The sequence below is a fragment of the Loxodonta africana genome, chromosome 10 (genome assembly GCF_030014295.1).
Source record: "Loxodonta africana isolate mLoxAfr1 chromosome 10, mLoxAfr1.hap2, whole genome shotgun sequence".
Classification (NCBI taxonomy): Eukaryota; Metazoa; Chordata; class Mammalia; order Proboscidea; family Elephantidae; genus Loxodonta; species Loxodonta africana.
In genome coordinates, this window is record NC_087351.1 from 57,157,767 (window position 1) to 57,178,018 (window position 20,252).

At 36.6% G+C, this 20,252-nt stretch overlaps 1 protein-coding gene across 8 annotated transcripts in view; it reads left to right on the plus strand.

Moving 5' to 3' along the window:
* The window catches only part of FANCM (FA complementation group M), a 75,554-nt gene that overhangs the window by 47,709 nt on the left and 7,593 nt on the right, over nucleotides 1-20,252 (plus strand). For 4 of the 8 annotated variants that reach the window (XM_010588614.3, XM_023546132.2, XM_064292417.1 and 1 more), the window contains 4 exons: nucleotides 123-686; nucleotides 14,658-15,030; nucleotides 16,156-16,447; nucleotides 17,106-18,102. In XM_010588614.3, coding sequence (XP_010586916.2) covers nucleotides 123-686; nucleotides 14,658-15,030; nucleotides 16,156-16,447; nucleotides 17,106-17,244 — 1,368 coding nt within the window. In that variant the 3' untranslated portion in view covers nucleotides 17,245-18,102. Of the gene's footprint in view, nucleotides 1-122; nucleotides 687-14,657; nucleotides 15,031-16,155; nucleotides 16,448-17,105; nucleotides 18,103-18,193; nucleotides 18,690-19,761; nucleotides 19,872-20,252 lie in introns of those variants that run through there. The other 4 variants (XR_002785299.2, XR_010323153.1, XR_002785300.2 and 1 more) reach the window with 4 other exon arrangements.

Genomic DNA, 20,252 nt, shown 5'->3' on the forward strand with positions numbered 1-20,252 from the left:
ACTAAATAAAGTATGGAAGATAGATACTAGTGAAGGTCTTATGCACTTGAAAGGATATGTTAAATGCATGTTGATTATATGAGAAGAAATTTAAAATACTCTTACCTATATTTTTCCTGTAGATTCCTGAGCAAGATGAAACGTATTTGGAGGACAGTTTTTGTGTTGATGAAGAAGAGTCTTGTAAAAGCCAATCAGGTGAAGAAGAAGTGTGTGTTGATTTTAACTTAATAACTGAAGATTGCTTTGCAAATGGAAGTAAAAAATATAAGACTAGGCGTGCAGTAATGCTAAAACAAATGAAGATCCAACAAAATTGTGCACTTTCTAAAAAGAAATTTTCCAGAATTATTTTACCAGATGATTCAAGCGAGGAGGAAAATAATGTAAATAAGAAAAGAGATTTCAATACTGTGGTTAACCCAACCACTGTTAACAAGAATGAACAACAGGACCATTGTTTGAATTTAGCACCTTCTGGGTCATTGTTGCAGTCCAAGGTCCATTCTAATCCAATTGTTAATCAATCACCCAAGCAGATACAAAAGACACCACTTAATCTAAAAGATACAGTTTCTGAAGTCTTGGACTTCAAGCCTCAGAGCCGTAATAAAATTGGATCTACTTCACCATCTTTCGCTATTGATTCACAGAAAGACTGTGGAAAATTTCCAGTTCAACTGAAGGTATGGATCAAATTAAGGAAAAAAGCTTTCATGTTTATCAAAAGTTTTTTTTTTTTTTAACTTTTTTGTTAAAAAACTAGTTCAAAGAAAAATTAGTGATGAAATTCTTTAAACAAGAAAATAGCGCACTAAATTATATGAATAATTCATAGGACGCTTAGGTTTTAATTTTTAAAAATGTGTCAATAACACTGTAAGGAAACCTGCTGATTTTATTTAAAAAGGACATGGAGAAAATGGGGCTTTCTGCAAGATAAAATTAACAAAAGTTATATGCTCAGAACTAGTTCTTCAATTAACTTTTTTCCCCCTCCATAAAGGCTTTCAGGTAAGTAATGCACTAATCTCATTGCTGGGGAGAAAGGATGGGATGGGGGAGATACCAAATAGCTTTCCTTAAGTTTGTATTTCTAGAGTGGCTACTAACTAGTCCAGTTTCCACCTTCTTCCTATTTTGTTACTCCTGAAAGAATCACTAAACCGCCTTTTCAGTTTTTAGGAATTTCTAGTTCCAGTAATTTTTTAAAAATAAGTTTTATTGTGCTTTAAGTGAAAGTTTACAAATCAAGTCAGTCTCTCACATAAAAACTTATATACACCTTGGTACATACTCCCAGTTACTCTCCCCCCAATAGGACAGCCTGCTCCCTCCTTCCACTCTTCCTTTTCGTGTCCATTTTGCCAGCGTCTAAGCCCCTCTACCCTCCCATCTCCCCTCCAGGCAGGAGGTGCCAACATAGTCTCAAGTGTCCTCCTGATCCAAGTAGCTCACTCCTCACCAGCATCCCTCTCCTACCCATTGTTCAGTCCAATCCATGTCTGATGAGCTGGCTTCTGGAATGGTTCCTGTCCTGGGCCAACAGAAGGTCTGTGGGCCATGACCACCAGGGTCCTTCTAGTCTCAGTCAGACCATTAAGTCTGGTCTTATGAGAATTTGGGGTCTGCATCCCACTGTTCCTCTGCTCCCTCAGGGGTCCTCTGCTGTGTTTCCTGTCAGGGCAGTCATCGGTTGTGGCCGGGCACCATCTAGATCTTCTGGTCTCAGGATAATAGTTCCAGTAATTTTGTTAAAATAGGGTTTAATTAAAGTCGTAGTAATAGGAATCCCTTAACTGTAAATATTGGTTCATTCCCTCATCCAGTAGTGAGGCACAGACTTGTAGTTCTCTTTTATTCCCAGGGTGCTTCAGTGCACTCTGCCTTTATAACGTGCTCCACAGTGTCCACACAATGGACCTCTTCAAATGGGTGTTTCTGGTTCTAAATTATCCACAGCGTTTTTCTTTTTTTTGCAGTTATTTCTTAAAGTTGACTAGATTAAATCTTTATAATAAATTGGAGAATGAGAAAGTAGTTAATTTTTCTGAACCTCAATATTCTCATCTGTAGTATAAAGATAATCCCAGGAATTAAGTTAGGTAATGTGTAAACAATACCTTGAAAACCAGTAACCACTATCATTTTAAAGAATATTTCTACTTTGGTATGCTCTAACTCCTTATATATATAAAAAAAAAAAATTATAGGTATAGGCTAATAATACTTTGAGGACTATGAAAAAGCATAAATAGATTTTAACTGAAACATGTCTTAGATTCATCTCACTTTGTATTAGGAGAGGAAAGAATTTGAGGTAAATTTGGACAAACAAAAAATAGACTAAATACCTTGTCAAAAACATTTAGATATTAAAAATATTAACATTTGCTTTGCCATTTATATTGCAAACAGTTTTCCTTGTCTGTCATTGCCTTTTTATTTTATTTATAGTGGTTTTGCCATATGAAAATATAACTTTTTATGCATCCACAATTGTTTTCTTTATAGTTTACTAAATATTTCCAGTATATTCTTTTGGTTATGTACTGTCCATTTCTTCCTTCCTTACATTTATTCTTTTTTGAAATTAAAGAGTGAGTATATTTAAAAAAAATTATTTCTGAGTAATTAGGACTCCTGTCTTTATGATGTAGAAAGCTAGAAAGAGTGCTGATCCATCCTTACAAGAAAAAGTCAGATAATCTACAAAATTATAACTTTCCTTGAAACTGTTACAAAGCTGAGGTTGCAGGGCAACTTATTAGCCTGATAGCTAAGGAACGACAGATTCTTCCAATGAGTGACTTGCTGATCTGGGTCAGTTACTGGGCACCGTGCCATCTGGTAAGAAGAATTCAGCTAAAACTTCAGTGAATTGCAAAAGAAAATGGACTAGTGTGAGAGAATAGAACCCTTGGAAGCTGCAGACACAAGAGGAATTCACAACCACCCACAGGCTTTTCTCCACAGATTAATCAGCTACACACAAGAAAGACTGAGGATCAGAGAAAGCCTCTCCTGGTGTAAGCCTGGGGTAAAGAACCAGCAGCTACTGTGGAAAAGGCACCAAACCTAACCTAGTTCTTTCTTTTCTATCTCCCTTATGGAGCAAAAGTCTTAAGTGGCTGAGGGAAAAACAGCAAACCCGGTAACTTTCAGGACATAGGTGAAGATCCGTTGCAGGAGAGGGAAGGGTAGAAGAAAAACAGCCTTCACACTTGAGGGAGGGGCAGGAAAACATTTTGGGCTCAGACCAGTAGAGATCCCCAATCACTGGGGGTAGGATCTCTGAGAAGGCCCTACCCCAGAGACCCAGGTGCTGTCCAAGACTGAGGCTGGACCAGGATAACAGAAAAAATCTCTCCCCTCCTCCACCCATAGCACTCCTTCCCACCAGGCTAGCAAGCACTGAATAATAAATAATCATCTATTGCTAGGGGAGGGAAGGAACAAGAGCATGGGAGAGAACCTCTCTGAGGTACAGGGTCATAGGGAAGGCCTAACGTTTTAGAAAAATCATCTGGCAACTCAGTCTGTAGCCTAAATACACAGTAAAACTAGAGGAATTTGAAGTCTCTGGTGTATCTCGAGTAATCATAGCAATAACAAAGACCAAGCACAACTCAACTTTTGAATAGATTGATTCAATCCAACATGTTAAAGACCTAGCAAAAGAAAAAACATACCTATTTCTGGGCATAAATATTTGCCTCAGTCACTACAGTCTCACATAAGATGTTTGGCTTTCAACCAAAAATTATGAGACACACAAAAGCAAAGGAAAAAGAAACTACACACTTTCAAGAACCAGACTCAGATATGACCCAGATGTTGGAATTAACAGGAAATTTAAAGTAACTATGATTAATATATTAAAGGCCCTACTGGAAAAGTTAGACAAACATGCATGAACAAATAGGATTTTATAAGAGAGATGGAGAAAATAAAAAAGAACCAAGTGGAAATGCTAGAAATATTAAGAGAGGTAAAGAGAGGTAAAGAGAGAGACGATGTATGCTTTCAATAGGCTTCTTGGTAGACTCAACACAGCCAAGGAAACAACCAACAAGCTTGAAGCTAGGTCAATACCCGGTCTAAAACACAAAAGAAAGAGTGAAAAAACAGCAGAGCATTCAGGAACTGTGGGAGAGTATCTAACAGTCTAACATGTAATTGGAATTAAGGAGGAGCAAGAACAGGACAAAAGAAATATTTGAACAGATAATGGCAGAGAATTTCAAAAGTTAATGACAGATACCAAACAAACTTATTCAGACAGCTGACTGCTCTAAACCAAAGATAAAGAGAAAATCTTGAAGGCAGCTGGAGAAAAAAGACACATTACGTACAGAGCAAAGATAAGAATTACAGCAGACATCTCATCAGAGGAATGGAGTGATACCTTTAAAGTACTGAAAGAAAAAACGTTAACCCTGAATTCTATACCCAGTAAAAATATTTTTTCAAAAGTAAAGGGTAAATTAAAGATCTATATCTAATCTTTGTTAAGGTAGTAAAAATTAACTCAGCATATGAGATAAATCATTACCATTATTTTAGAATTGTGCTGTATTTCATGGAAGTTGCATTTCCTAAGATTTATTGTTGGTGTCTACAAGGTGCAATGGTTAAGCGCTCTGCTGCTAACCAAAAGGTGGCAGTTTGGATGCACCCAGCAGTTCCATGGGAAAAAGACCTTCGATCTCCTTTAAAGATTACAGCCTAGAAAACCTTGTGGGGCAGTTCTGCTCTGTCACACAGGGTCACTATGTGTTGAAATCGACTAGACAGCACCTTACAACAACAGTGAGTTTGTAGGAGTCTCCACCATATCTTTTTTTTTTTTTTTAATTCCCTTGCCATTTATGCCTTTTTACAAACCATGCCTTTTATCATTTAGGTTTTCCACAGGCCTGATTTTGCTGATTGCAACCCCGTGGTGGTGTATAACCTTTATCTTCTGTAATTTTTTGTAAATCTAGATATAGAGGCTTAATTGTATTCTGTATTTTTTAATGTTGTTTTGTTTTTAAGATTACTTCATGGTATATTTCTCTATCAAGAGGCATATAGTCTGGTTGACTATCTTTTGTAATGCTAGAAGTTGTTAATTTTAAAGCAGAGATCCATTAATTCATTAAGGTTTCCATATAATGATATTCTAATTTCATCATTTCTCCTTTTATAAGGTGGAATACTTCTATAAAAAAAACTTCCCCTTGTCTACTATTTGGTTACGCAGTAGTTTTGTATAGGAAAAGCAGGACAGATACTTGCTTATTTCTCCTTATTAGTTTTAAAACAATGATTTTATTTACTAGCATCCTCCAACAGTTACTTTTGTTTTTTTAACATAATGAACTCATGGATTTAAACATAGTGTTTTTCATCTAATATAGTTTATTTTCTTTTTAGTGTTCAAGTTGTCCCAAATTTTGCCAGTGACACCCTTTTCAAGGTGGCTTCTAAGTGCTTTTGACATGACCCTGTAGTCTTTGATAGTTTTTTTGCTATATAGTTTCATAAGATGTGCCAGGCCCATTTACACATTTCTTCTCTCAGTCTTGGAAGCAGCTATTTCTTCAAGTTATCTTAGTTCCTTTTAGTTGGAAATGGTATTTGGAGCCTACATTCTGAGTGCTAAGAGTGCCTCAGTGTCTTTGCTGTGCAGTACGATAAGATACACCAGGCTTATCTTGAACATTCCCTACCCTAGCCCAGGAGCCATCTATTTCTCCAAGTTTTCCTGGTCCCTTTTAGTGGGAAATGGATTTTGGTGCTCTTTGATACTGGTTTGGGTTGTTATTTCTAGGCCTTTTTAGTGGCCAGAGCTAGAAAACATTTCTCTCTTTCTCTCTCTCTCTCTCTCTCACACACACACACGCACACACACACACACACACGCACTCATTAAAGAAAATACATCATGAGTTCATTTTGATATTTCAAACTTGGCAATACAGGGTTTTCACTTTACCACTTTAATCTTATATTTGAATCTCCTTTCTCCCATATTAATAATATCTGGAATAATACAATTAGAATATTACATAATTGTTTTATTCAGAAAACCACATATATCAGTTTCAGAATAACAGTACCATTGTTAAAATCAACAGTATGGTTACTGAAAACAGTTTAAACAATTTACGGTATTTTTGTGGCAGTTCTTTTTGTCTTTAAGTCATGTCCCACTAGGGATATATAGTCAAATCACTTCTCTCTGGTTATGCTAATAACTGATACCCGCAAAGGTTAATTTGTTTTAATTTTTAGAAATCCTTTTCAAATTAATTGTTTTGTATGACTCCAAGTTAAAATATATTCAAAGATGTCTATTTTGCCACCTTTATCCTGTTCCCTCTGTCACAAAGATAAGAATTAAAAAATTTTTTGGAAATATATAATTCAGTACATTTATATTTCTAATCTTCCCTTAAATAAATAAACTTTTCTTCATCTTCCTTTTTCTACTTAGTATATCCTGGGACTCTCTCTCTCTATATATATACACATGTATTCCTCATTACTTTTTTTTTTTTATTCACTTTTATTAAGCTTCAAGTGAACGTTTACAAATCCGATCGGTCTGTCACATATAAGTTTACATACATCTTACTCCGTACTCCCACCTGCTCTTCCCCTATTGAGTCAGCCCTTTCAGTCTCTCCTTTCGTGACAATTTTGCCAGCTTCCCTCTCTCTCTATCCTCCCATCCCCCCTCCAGACAAGAGCTGCCAACACACTCTCAAGTGTCCACCTGATATAATTAGCTCACTCTTCATCAGCATCTCTCTCCCCCCGCTGACCAGTTCCTTTCATGTCTGATGAGTTGTCTTCGGGGATGGTTCCTGTCCTGTGCCAACAGAAGGTCTGGGGAGCATGGCCACCGGGATTCCTCTAGTCTCAGTCAGACCACCAAGTATGGTCTTTTTATGAGAATTTGGGGTCTGCATCCCACTGATCTCCTGTTCCCTCAGGAGTTCTCTGTTGTGCTCCCTGTCAGGGCAGTCATCGATTGTGGCTGGGCACCAACTAGTTCTTCTGGTCTCAGGGTGATGTAGGTCTCTGGTTCATGTGGCCCTTTCTGTCTCTTGGGCTCCTAGTTGTCGTGTGACTTGGTGTTCTTCATTTTCCTTTGCTCCAGGTGGATTGAGACCAATTGATGCATCTTAGATGGCCACTTGTTAGCCTTTAAGACCCCAGACGCCACATTTCAAAGTGGGATGCAGAATGTTTTCATAATAGAATCATTTTGCCAATTGACATAGAAGTCCCCTCAAACCATTTTCCCCAGACCCCTGCCCCTGCTCCGCTGACCTTTGAAGCATTCATTTTATTCCGGAAACTTCTTTGCTTTTGGTCCAGTCCAATTGAGCTGACCTTCCATGTATTGAGTGTTGTCTTTCCCTTCACCCAAAGCAGTTCTTATCTACTGATTAATCAATAAAAAACCCTCTCCCTCCCTCCCTCCCTCCCTCCCCCCTTCGTAACCACAAAAGTATGTGTTCTTCTCAGTTTTTACTATTTCTCAAGATCTTATAATAGTGGTCTTATACAATATTTGTCCTTTTGCCTCTGACTAATTTCGCTCAGCATAATGCCTTCCAGGTTCCTCCATGTTATGAAATGTTTCACAGATTCGTCACTGTTCTTTATGGATGCGTAGTATTCCATTGTGTGAATATACCACAATTTATTTACCCATTCATCTGTTGATGGACACCTTGGTTGCTTCCAGCTTTTTGCTATTGTAAACAGAGCTGCAATAAACATGGGTGTGCATATATCTGTTTGTGTGAAGGCTCTTGTATCTCTAGGGTATATTCTGAGGAGTGGGATTTCTGGGTTGTATGGTAGTTCTATTTCTAACTGTTTAAGATAACGCCAGATAGATTTCCAAAGTGATTGTACCATTTGACATTCCCACCAGCAGTGAATAAGAGTTCCAATCTCTCCGCAGCCTCTCCAACATTTATTATTTTGTGTTTTTTGGATTAATGCCAGCCTTGTTGGTGTGAGATGGAATCTCATCGTAGTTTTAATTTGCATTTCTCTAATGGCTAATGATCGAGAGCATTTTCTCATGTATCTGTTGGCTGCCTGAATATCTTCTTTAGTGAAATGTGTGTTCATATCCTTTGCCCACTTCTTGATTGGGTTGTTTATCTTTTTGTGGTTGAGTTTTGACAGAATCATGTAGATTTTAGAGATCAGGCGCTGGTCTGAGATGTCATAGCTGAAAATTCTTTCCCAATCTGTAGGTGGTCTTTTTACTCTTTTGGTGAAGTCTTTAGATGAGCATAGATGTTTGATTTTTAGGAGCTCCCAGTTATCGGGTTTCTCTTCATCATTTTTGGTAATGTTTTGTATTCTGTTTATGCCCTGTATTAGGGCTCCTAGGGTTGTCCCTATTTTTTCTTCCATGATCTTTATCGTTTTAGTCTTTATGTTTAGGTCTTTGATCCACTTGGAGTTAGTTTTTGTGCATGGTGTGAGGTATGGGTCCTGTTTTATTTTTTTTGCAAATGGATATCCAGGTATGCCAGCACCATTTGTTAAAAAGACTATCTTTTCCCCAATTTACTGACACTGGTCCTTTGTCAAATATCAGCTGCTCATACGTGAATGGCTTTATATCTGGGTTCTCGATTCTGTTCCATTGGTCTATGTGCCTGTTGTACCAGTACCAGGCTGTTTTGACTACTGTGGCTGTATAATAGGTTCTGAAATCAGGTAGAGTGAGGCCTCCCACTTTCTTCTTCTTTTTCAGTAATGCTTTGCTTATCCGGGGGTTCTTTCCCTTCCATATGAAATTGGTGATTTGTTTCTCTATCCCCTTAAAATATGACATTGGAATTTGGATCGGAAGTGCGTTATATGTATAGATGGCTTTTGGTAGAATAGACATTTTTACTATGTTAAGTCTTCCTACCATGAGCAAGGTATGTTTTTCCACTTAAGTATGTCCTTTTGAATTTCTTGTAGTAGAGCTTTGTAGTTTTCTTTGTATAGGTCTTTTACATCCTTGGTAAGATTTATTCCTAAGTATTTTATCTTCTTGGGGGCTACTGTGAATGGTATTGATTTGGTTATTTCCTCTTTGGTGTTCTTTTTGTTGATGTAGAGGAATCCAAGTGATTTTTGTATGTTTATTTTATAACCTGAGACTCTTCCAAACTCTTCTATTAGTTTCAGTAGTTTTCTGGAGGATTCCTTAGGGTTTTCTGTGTATAAGATCATGTCATCTGCAAATAGTGATAACTTTACTTCCTCCTTGCCAATCCGGATACCCTTTATTTCTTTGTCTAGCCTAATTGCCCTGGCTAGGACTTCAAGTACGAAGTTGAATATGAGTGGTGATAAAGGGCATCCTTGTCTGGTTCCCATTCTCAAGGGAAATGCTTTCAGGTTCTCTCCATTTAGAGTGATATTGGCTGTTGGCTTTGCATAGATGCCCTTTATTATGTTGAGGAATTTTCCTTCAATTCCTATTTTGGTAAGAGTTTTTATCCTAAATGGGTGTTGGACTTTGTCAAATGCCTTTTCTGCATCTATTGATAAGATCATGTGGTTTTTATCTTTTGTTTTATTTATGTGATGGACTACATTAATGGTTTTTCTGATATTAAACCAGCCTTGCATACCTGATATAAATCCCACTTGATCATGGTGAATTATTTTTTTGATGTGTTGTTGTATTCTATTGGCTAGAATTTTGTTGAGGATTTTTGCATGTATGTTCGTGAGGGATATAGGTCTGTAATTTTCTTTTTTTGTAATGTCTTTACCTGGTTTTGGTATCAGGGAGATGGTGGCTTCATAGAATGAGTTGGGTAGTATTCCGTCCTTTTCTATGCTTTGAAATACCTTCAGTAGCAGTGGTGTTAACTCTTCTCTGAAAGTTTGGTAGAACTCTACAGTGAAGCCGTCCGGGCCAGGCCTTTTTTTTGTTGGAAGTTTTTTGATTACCGTTTCAATCTCTTTTTTTGTTATGGGTCTATTTAGTTGTTCTACTTCTGAGTGCGTTAGTTTAGGTAGGTAGTGTTTTTCCAAGAATTCATCCATTTCTTCTAGGTTTTCAAATTTGTTAGAGTACAATTTTTCATAATAATCTGAAATGATTCTTTTAATTTCATTTGGTTCTGTTGTGATGTGGTCCTTCTCGTTTCTTATTCGGGTTATTTGTTTCCTTTCCTGTATTTCTTTAGTCAGTCTAGCCAATGGTTTATCAATTTTGTTAATTTTTTCAAAGAACCAGCTTTTGGCTTTGTTAATTCTTTCAATTGTTTTTCTGTTCTCTAATTCATTTAGTTCAGCTCTAATTTTTATTATCTGTTTTCTTCTGGTGCCTGATGGGTTCTTTTGTTGCTCACTTTCTATTTGTTCAAGTTGTCGGGACAGTTCTCTGATTTTGGCTCTTTCTTCTTCTTGTATGTGTGCATTTATTGATATAAATTGGCCTCTGAGCACTGCTTTTGCTGTGTCCCAGAGGTTTTGATAGGAAGTATTTTCATTCTCGTTGCATTCTATGAATTTCCTTATTCCCTCCTTGATGTCTTCTATAACCCAGTCTTTTTTCAGGAGGGTATTGTTCATTTTCCAAGTATTTGATTTTTTTCCCTGGTTTTTCTGTTATTGATTTCTAGTTTTATTGCCTTGTGGTCTGCGAAGATGCTTTGTAATATTTCGATGTTTTGGATTCTGCAAAGGTTTGTTTTATGACCTAATATGTGGTCTATTCTAGAGAATGTTCCATGTGCGCTAGAAAAAAAAGTATATTTTGCAGCAGTTGGGTGGAGAGTTCTGTATAAGTCAATGAGGTCAAGTTGGTTGATTGTTGTAAGTAGGTCTTCCGTGTCTCTATTGAGCTTCTTACTGGATGTCCTGTCCTTCTCCGATAGTGGTGTGTTGAAGTCTCCTACTATAATTGTGGAGGTGTGTATCTCACTTTTCAATTCTGTTAAAATTTGATTTATGTGTCTTGCAGCCCTGTCATTGGGTGCGTAAATATTTAATATGGTTATGTCTTCCTGATCAATTGTCCCTTTATCATTATATAGTGTCCTTCTTTATCCTTTGTGGTGGATTTAAGTCTAAAGTCTATTTTGTCAGAAATTAATATTGGTACTCCTCTTTTTTGCTTATTGTTTGCTTGATATATTTTTTTCCATCCTTTGAGTTTTAGTTTGTTTGTGTCTCTAAGTCTAAGGTGTGTCTCTTGTAGGCAGCATATAGATGGATCGTGTTTCTTTATCCAGTCCGTGACTCTTTGTCTCTTTATTGGTGCGTTTAGTCCATTTACATTCAGTGTAATTATAGATAAGTTTTTAGTGTTGTCATTTTGATGCCTTTTCATGTGTGTTGTTGGCAATTTCATTTTTCCACATACTTTTTTGTGCTGAGATGTTTTTCTTAGTAAATTGTGAGATCCTCATTTTCATAGTGTTTGACTTTATGTTAGTTGAGTCGTTACGTTTTTCTTGAGTTATGGAGTTGTTATACCTTTTTGTGGTTACCTTATTATTTACCCCTATTTTTCTAAGTAAAAACCTAACTTGTATCGTTCTATATCGCCTTGTATCACTCTCCATCTGGCAGTTCAATGCCTCCTGTATTTAGTCCCTCTTTTTGATTATTGTGATCTTTTACCTATTGACTTCCATGATTCCCTGTTAATGTGTATTTTTTTTTTTTAATTAATCTTAATTTGTTTGTTTTTGTGATTTCCCTATTTGAGTTGATATCAGGACATTCTGTTTTGTGACCTTGTATCGTGCTGGTATCTGATATTATTGGTTTTCTGACCAAACAATATCCTTCAGTATTTCTTGTAGGTTTGGTTTGGTTTTTGCAAATTCTCTAAACTTGTGTTTATCTGTAAATATCTTAATTTCACCTTCATATTTCAGAGAGAGTTTTGCTGGATATATGATCCTTGGCTGGCAGTTTTTCTCCTTCAGTGCTCTGTATATGTCGTCCCATTCCCTTCTTGCCTGCATGGTTTCTGCTGAGTAGTCTGAACTTATTCTTATTGATTCTCCCTTGAAGGAAACCTTTCTTTTCTCCCTGGCTGCTTTTAAAATTTTCTCTTTATCTTTGGTTTTGGCGAGTTTGATGATAATATGTCTTGGTGTTTTTCTTTTTGGATCAATCTTAAATGGGGTTCGATGAGCATCTTGGATAGATATCCTTTTGTCTTTCTTGATGTCAGGGAAGTTTTGTGTCAGGAGTTCTTCAACTATTTTCTCTGTGTTTTCTGTCCCCCCTCCCTGTTCTGGGACTCCAGTCACCCGCAAGTTATCCTTCTTGATAAAGTCCCACATGATTTTTAGGGTTTCTTCATTTTTTTAAATTCTTTTATCTGATTTTTTTTTCAGCTATGTTGGTGTTGTTTCCCTGGTCCTCCAGATGTCCCAGTCTGCATTCTAATTGCTCGAGTCTGCTCCTCTGACTTCCTATTGCATTGTCTAATTCTGTAATTTTATTGTTAATCTTTTGGATTTCTACATGCTGTCTCTCTATGGATTCTTGCAACTTATTAATTTTTCCACTATGTTCTTGAATAATCTTTTTGAGTTCTTCAACAGTTTTATCGGTTTGCTCCTTGGCTTTTTCTTCAGTTTGCCTTATTTCGTTTGTGATGTCTTTAAGCATTCTGTAAATTAGTTTTTTACATTCTGTATCTGATAATTCCAGGATTGTATCTTCATTTGGGAAAGATTTTGATTCTTTTGTTTGGGGGGTTGGAGAAGCTGTCATGGTCTGCTTCTTTATGTGGTTTGATATGGGCTGCTGTCTCCGAGCCATCGCTGGGAAACTAGCTTTTCCAGAAAATCCGCTAAAAAAAAAAATGCAGTCAGATCCCTATCAGAGTTCTCCCTCTGGCTCAGGCTATTTGGATGTTAATGAAGCAGCCTGACTGGTACGCTGGCTCCAGGCTCTGAAAACAATCGCTGCCTCTCTGTATTTGTTCGTTCTCCGTCTCTAAATCTGTGTTTGTTGTTCAGGGTTCGTAGATTGTTGTGTATGTGATCGATTCACTTGTTTTTCCGAGTCTTTGTTGCAAGAGGGATCCGCGGTAGCGTCCACCTAGTCCGCCATCTCGTGATCCCGCCTCGCGACGCTTCCGGCCAGCCTCCTCATTACTTTTTACAGCTGCATAGTTCTTCATTGTGTAGCTGTAACATAATTTATTCAACAGTTCCACATTGATGGGTGTTTGAGTTGTTTCTGGTCTTTCGTTCTTTAAATAGTTTTACAGCAAGTAGCCGTGTGCATCTCTTTTTATATTTTGACAGTGTAGCTTTGGGATGGCCTGTTTGAAGTGAGGTTGCCGGGTAAAAGGGTAAATGCATATGTAGTTCTGCCAGATATTGCAAACTTCCCCTCCATATGGGTTTTATCATTTTTTATTCCCACTAGCAATGTATGCGAATGCCCTAATTTTCCCCAAAACCTCCTCAACAGAGACTATTGCCAACGTATACAGTGAAAAATTGTGTCTAGATATAGTTTCCATTTGCATTTTTCTTATCTTAGCAAAATTGAAAACATCTTTTCTTATAGAGTCTTTACATTTTCTTTGTGAGAGCATTTCTGAATTATTTGAAGTTTGTGGATTACACAGGTGTTGTGTATTTCTGTCTGCAAACCCACGTGAGGGTTGGAGGGCCAGTTTGACAGATAAAAATTCTGAAAGACTTTTTTTCCCCTTCTACCTAGTATCACTGGAACCATGGTGACACAGTGGTTAAGAGCTCTGCTGCTGACCAAAAGGTCGGTAGTTTGAATTCACCAGCCACTCCTTGGAAACCTTATGGGGCAGTTCTACTCTGTCCTGTAGGGTTGCTGTGAGTTGGAATCAGCTCGTTGGCAATGGGTTTGGAGTTTTTGTTTGTTTACCTAGTATCAAGTTTGAGAAGTGTTTTTTTGCTTTCTGCTTCTATAGAATAGATTTATTTCTTACTTGCCCCTTTTTTGGCAGGGAGTGGGAGGCCCAGCACTTCACATATTTCCTGTGCACAGTGCTTTTCTCAGAAGAGGAGCTTATGGTCAACAGGATTTGCCAGACACTTAGCAAAGGAAACCTGGGTTTGTGCTTGCCTGATTTCCAGGATTCTCACTTTTGTTTTTTACCTAGATTCCTTACTTTCTTGGCAGTCCAGTTATGCATTTTAAAAGACTTAAGAAAAAAAAAACAAAACATGATTTAGTGGTTTTAGCTATTTTCAGCTGGAGGGACATTCTGGTTATTTAATCTTCCAATTCTTTGTCAATAATATCTTAGGTATTCTCTTAATTTTCCAAGATGAACTCTACTCTGTTTTAAGATTATTTAACCATCCATTCATTGTTTTTTCTTTAGGCTAAAAATCATAACTCAGTTTCCCTTTTTTTAGTACTTAATTTCTGTTCATTTTTAGATTTTTCTCCCATTTCTTCACATCTTTCTATTCTTAGCGAAAGCTTGAATTTTTTTGAGTCATCAGAGTGGTGGCTTTTTCCTTCACCTGTAGTCACTTTCGTCATGTTGAGGCTAGGGAGAAGAGCATGATCTGTCAGTAAGGAGAGTCAACTTCCGATGTGAGAAGCTTGTGGTGTTAGGATGTATTTAACCTGATTGTGATTGATATTTTCTACTTTTTCAGGTTGGTAGCACTCTGGAGGATTCCAGCACTTCAGTGGCATGTTGTTCCAATTCAAGACCATATTTAGCTGGGATACATACTTCTAGACTTCCACAGGAAGGAACAAGAACCCGTATTCTTGTAGATAGTCGTGAAATCGCTTCAGGCGCAGAAGTAATTTCTTCCCTAAGAGCAATTCATGGGTTAGAAGTAGAGGTTTGTCCTCTTAATGGTTGTGATTACATAGTGAGTAACCGCATGGTGGTGGAAAGGAGGTCTCAATCTGAGATGTTAAATAGTGTCAATAAGAACAAGCTCATTGACCAGATCCAGCACCTGCAAAGCATGTTTGAAAGAATATGTATGATTGTGGAAAAGGACAGAGAAAAAACAGGTTTGTATTTAAAAGTGTGTTTATAAGACTATAAAAGAACTTGACTGTTATTTAGTTTATCTTTCTGCTGTAAGGAAGCTCTTAAATATAAATACTTGATTTATGGATGTTTACATATTTACATAATTCCATTAGTGTGTTTCAATGCAGCTTATGAGAATTAAAGGGTAAAAAATTGTAGACAAGTGGACCAATCATAAGACTTCTTCAGAAGCCCCAGAATGGATGAGGGCCTTCTATAAGGCAGCAGTTGGGGAAGAGGAGGATTCAGGAGATATTTAGGAGGCAGGATTAACAGGAGTGGGCGGGAGAAGTCAAGAATTACTTTGAGTTGACTTTGTTACTTGGGTGACTAGGCAGGTAGGTTAGAGGTGCCGTTTATTCAGTTTTGAATATAAAAGAAGCAGCAGATTTTGAGAGGTAAGAAGAGGTCAGTTGTTTTGTTTTTTCTTTTTAATCAGAAAAGTGAGGGATTTCAATTAGGTGATCTCTTAGATCCTCCCAGTGCTAAAATTCTGTAATACTCTCTTTGCCAATCTAGCCTTTATAAGGGAGATTAATTCAGAAGAAAGAGGAAAGTAACAGGTCAAAAGTTATGGAAAAGATTTTTTTTTTTTTTTTGGCATAATGATGATGGTAGGTAGGCTATGGGGGAAAAATGACCAGGAACGGTAAGGAAGTAAATTAATGAGTCAGAGATGACAGATTAAAATGAGTGTGTAGGATATTTGTTGAATAGCTCTTTGGAATAAATACATAAGATACTTTTTAAAGGAGTTCAGCTTAACAAGTCCCTTCAGTGTTAGCAGTATAAGGAATTAGAGATGAATAATACGGTTGTGGCCTCAGGAATAAATTATCTGGAAATATGAGCTCTCTCCTGCCTCTTCATCCTCCTGTGTTGATTCCAGTTCAAGATACTCATAAAGACAGTTCTCCCTATTTTATCTCACATGTTTGAGATTTTCTTTAGAACTTTAGCTGTGGGGTTTCTAATATAGCATAATGTGGCACTGATTGGCCCAATGGTGTAGATCTAGGGATTTTAATAATATAAAGTATATTAACAACTCTACGTAATATTAGTTACTAAAGTTTGCATTTTCCTAATTATGAAATATTTAGGAGACACCTCAAGGATGTTTAGGAGAACAAAGAGCTATGACAGCCTGCTGACTGCCTTAATAAGTGCTGGAATCCGAATTCTTTTCAGTTCCTGCCAAGAAGAAACCGCAGATTTGCTAAAGGAACTGTCTTTAGTGGAACAAAGAAAGAATGTTGGTATTCATGTTCCAACGGTAGTGAACAGTAGTAAATGGAACGTACTTCATTTTTATCTAAGTATTCCCAATGTAAGTTATATAACTGCATTAAATATGTGCCACCAGTTTTCATCAGTGAAAAAAATGGCTAACAGGTATGCCTGTTTTAATAATATTTTTAAATTGTTACTTTTAAATGATTCATAGAAGCATTCCATAGGAAATTTAAATTTTTCAAAAAATTAAGAGGGATAAAAAAAAGAGGGATAGTGTTTGTTTATTTCATTCAGTGAATATGCCTGTCAACATGTATCAGTCACTTCATGAAGCCGAGGACATTAATGGAAAAAGAAAAAAAGAATGAATGAAAAAAGATAGGCATTGCCTTTGAGGAGCTTAGAGCCCTATGGGGAGATAAACACAAAACAGCACTTATATTTGACCTTACATTCTAACATTTCTGAGCTGTTCAATTCTATACCTAGAAAAATTTTAAGAATGTTACTAATTTTTGATAATCATAATCCTTGAAAAAGGAAGCTTTTGGAAAATAGGTTCTTTTTAATTAAACCAAAGGCCCATGAAAGATGTTGAAGTTGTGGTTATTGCACATGATTTTAACTAAAGGGAACAAATAAGTTTTTATTTTATTTAGCCCTGTAGACGTATCATCTGGGTATAGAATGCTTAGGCAGAAAATGATTTTCTCTGGCTAAAGGCTTTTGTATCTGGTGTTCTTAAGGTGATCATATTAAATATTATTAAAGTCAAAATTCTACTGTAATGTTTTTCTTTGTCCAATTGATTTTTCAGCTCACCTCAAGAAATCTCCATGTATGCACAAGTAACACATCGAAAGGCCGAGGAGATCTATGCCTATATTCATTATGTATTTGACATGCAAATGTTACCAGACAGTCTTAACCAGTGCAGACTGAAGTCCGACGCATGATCACACGGCTCAAGAAGCAGTGATCAAAGAACTCTTAAGATACCGAGTGCACTTCAGTAAGCATTGCTGTGTGAACTATGTAAATAAGAGAATATTTCCTTGTCTCGTAAAGATATTTTATATATTGTACATTTTTATTTGTATAGATTAAATTATTGAAAAGAAAACCATTTCTGATATGCAGTGATCATTTGATATTAACTAGATTATGAAACAACTTTTTATTGAATAAAAAAAGGTGCTGTTCAGTTTAAGAAAGTAAAAGCTAAGATATATTTTGAAAAATTTCCAAAGATTAATGCACTGTTGTCATTTGTTAGTGTGATAGGTTGATGTGTCTGTGACTGCTGCCAACTTAGTGGTCATTAACAGTTTCTTCTATTTATAAACTATAATATCTAGAATATTTTAAATGTACTGAGTCTAAATACATCTTAGATTAAGGTTAGGTCTGTTGTGAGATAAATGCCCTAGTAACTAGGAAAGTAGAAAATTGAATACCTTCCCAAAGGTGTCCCAGTTAAGTACAGTCAAACCCTATTAATATGAACTCCAAAGTATTTCTTATGCTGTTGAAATATCATATTCAAAGAAGTGATATATCGACTTGGATCTGGACAATTTATTTTTAGTGTATAGGTGAGCTATTGAATGTCGACTTTCATTTTCACCCATTGTGTTTGTGGTAATGCTATTAATATTTTAAGATGTTTACATCTGAAACATCTGAGGCCCTTCCTTCTAGTCTGTCTAGTGCTACAGCAGCCTTTAATCATGGACACCCTCCCTCCTCCAGTTTAGCCCTTTATTCTCTGGTTGCCTTCTTTCTTCTTTTTTAATGTTGGGTAGTTGAACACCCTCACAGCAGAGAGCTTTCCTCAACTTAGACCTTGTGTGGACTTCAGAGCTCATCTAACTTAAATCCCTTTTCTTTTTCCTTTCTTCTCAGATGATGAAAGTGAGGCCAGAAACAAGTGACTGATTCAAGTTTAGACTGACAAATCTAGAACCAGAATCCAGGTACTAGATTCAGTTCTCTTTTCACTCTCTTATAGTGATAAAGAGAGACCAAAAACAGTTATTCTAATTGTGAACTCGGCCCCTTAAAGATAGAATAAACTCTCAAATCTTCTGAAAGCATTTGATCTCATGTGTATGTTGTCCAATTCTGTCAAAGTCAGAGAGATAAGAAACTCTGTTGCTGGCTAGTGTACAGCTATCAATTTATTACCTCTCAGATGCACATTCCCTCTTTAGTACCTACAACAGATTGGACTTTTTGAGCATTCCTCCTTTATAGTACACATGATGCTAAGCTTTGTCAGAAGGAAAAGGGGCTTTTCCGGTTCTGGTGTGCTGCATTTTGCTGCTTCTTGCTCCTGTTGCATAGTCTGTCGATGGTGCATGTGGGTAGGGACAGATGGTGGTGCTCCACCCCAGCTGAACGCAGGGAGCACAGTCCCTCGGCAACCTCGCACTAGCCTACATAGGGTGACCACCTTGCAGGACCTCCCATGTAGACACCATGTACTCTGACTCCCTCTTTGTGTCTACCCAGCAGACAAAATATTATGTAAATTAACATGGTGTGAGGGACATAACCAAGAGGATTTCATTTATTTATGCTTGCTATGTAGAAAACTCTCCATATTTAGGCCTGCAGTAGCCTCCTTCTATACCTTCAATGTTAGCCCTATTAGTCAATCCATCTTTATCATTTCAGTCCTTGAGTCCTTGAAGTCTTTCTTTTCCACTTTTAAGTGTTCTTTGGAAGTTGCCTTAAATATTAATAGTTTATCTTATGGAAAGAATGGGACTAAAACCAGGTAGCTGGCAGGGGGGTGCGGTAGTATAGAACAGGAAGGATGCTGAAGGAATTCTATAGGACACAGAGAATATGGAGGCTAGGGGGTCAAACTTCTGGATAGAGTCAAATCCACACCTTTTCAAATTTATCTTTTTATTTCCCGTTATGGGATTTGACCACCTTCTTAACTCCAAAACACTATCCACTAACTTCAAGCAGCACAGTATTATACTTAATATTGGCAACTCGAGTTTTACACTATTTAATAGAGCCACTCTAAAATAAACCTTTTATTTGTTCCACCTGCATCTACCCAGACTTTGTGGTAGAAGCAATCAAGTTTAAAAGAGAATGATCTTGGTCCAACTGCACTATTCTTTTTTAATCCTGTGTTGCTATAAATCCTATAACTGCTGATTATTACTCACTTAAGAAACAAGAAATTACTATTTTCTCTTAAAAGTTCAGGTATTTTTAAAGAAAAGTTGGGCCAGTAACAAAATTTTTGTTTTCTTTCTATGATCCAGTAGTTTAAAAGACAACAAAAAAATAAATATTATAAAAGAACTAACTTTATTTGAAAAATCTAATTGAAGAGAAGAGGTAGGTGAACATGTACTATACCCAGAGGAAAAAATATTCTGTAAAATTTTAAAGCAACAGCAGAAAAAGCTAAAAGAATTGTGCTAAAAAAAAATTTATTTCTACAGGAGCTGTCAGTGAAAGGAAAAGGATGCTTGCTATGACAACATGTTAACTTGATTTCCTGCACTGGTGGATCTATTAATGGAATTTAATCTAGTTTTTTACTGTGTCTGCATATGTAAATAAACTTTAAGAAAGCAACAAAATACATTCTCTGATTCTACCTAATAAAATACTAAAAAAGGAATAAATTAAAATTACATAGGTTTCAGGAGAGAAGTATCTTAAATAGTTTCAATGTGTAATTTAAACATTAGATCAACTCTGGGCTTATATACCAAGTAGTGACAAATACTAATTTAAAGTTTTCATGAACTCAGTAGCCACTAGAACAATCTGTCTTTCATTTCCCCCTGCTTAACAATAGCAAAATTAAAAAAATTGTTTGGAACATAATTTTCCTAGGTAAACAGACTTACATGCTTATAAAAAACTTATGTATATGTATTTTAATCTCACAAAATTTACAAATAGCTACATAAGCAATTTTCCTTAC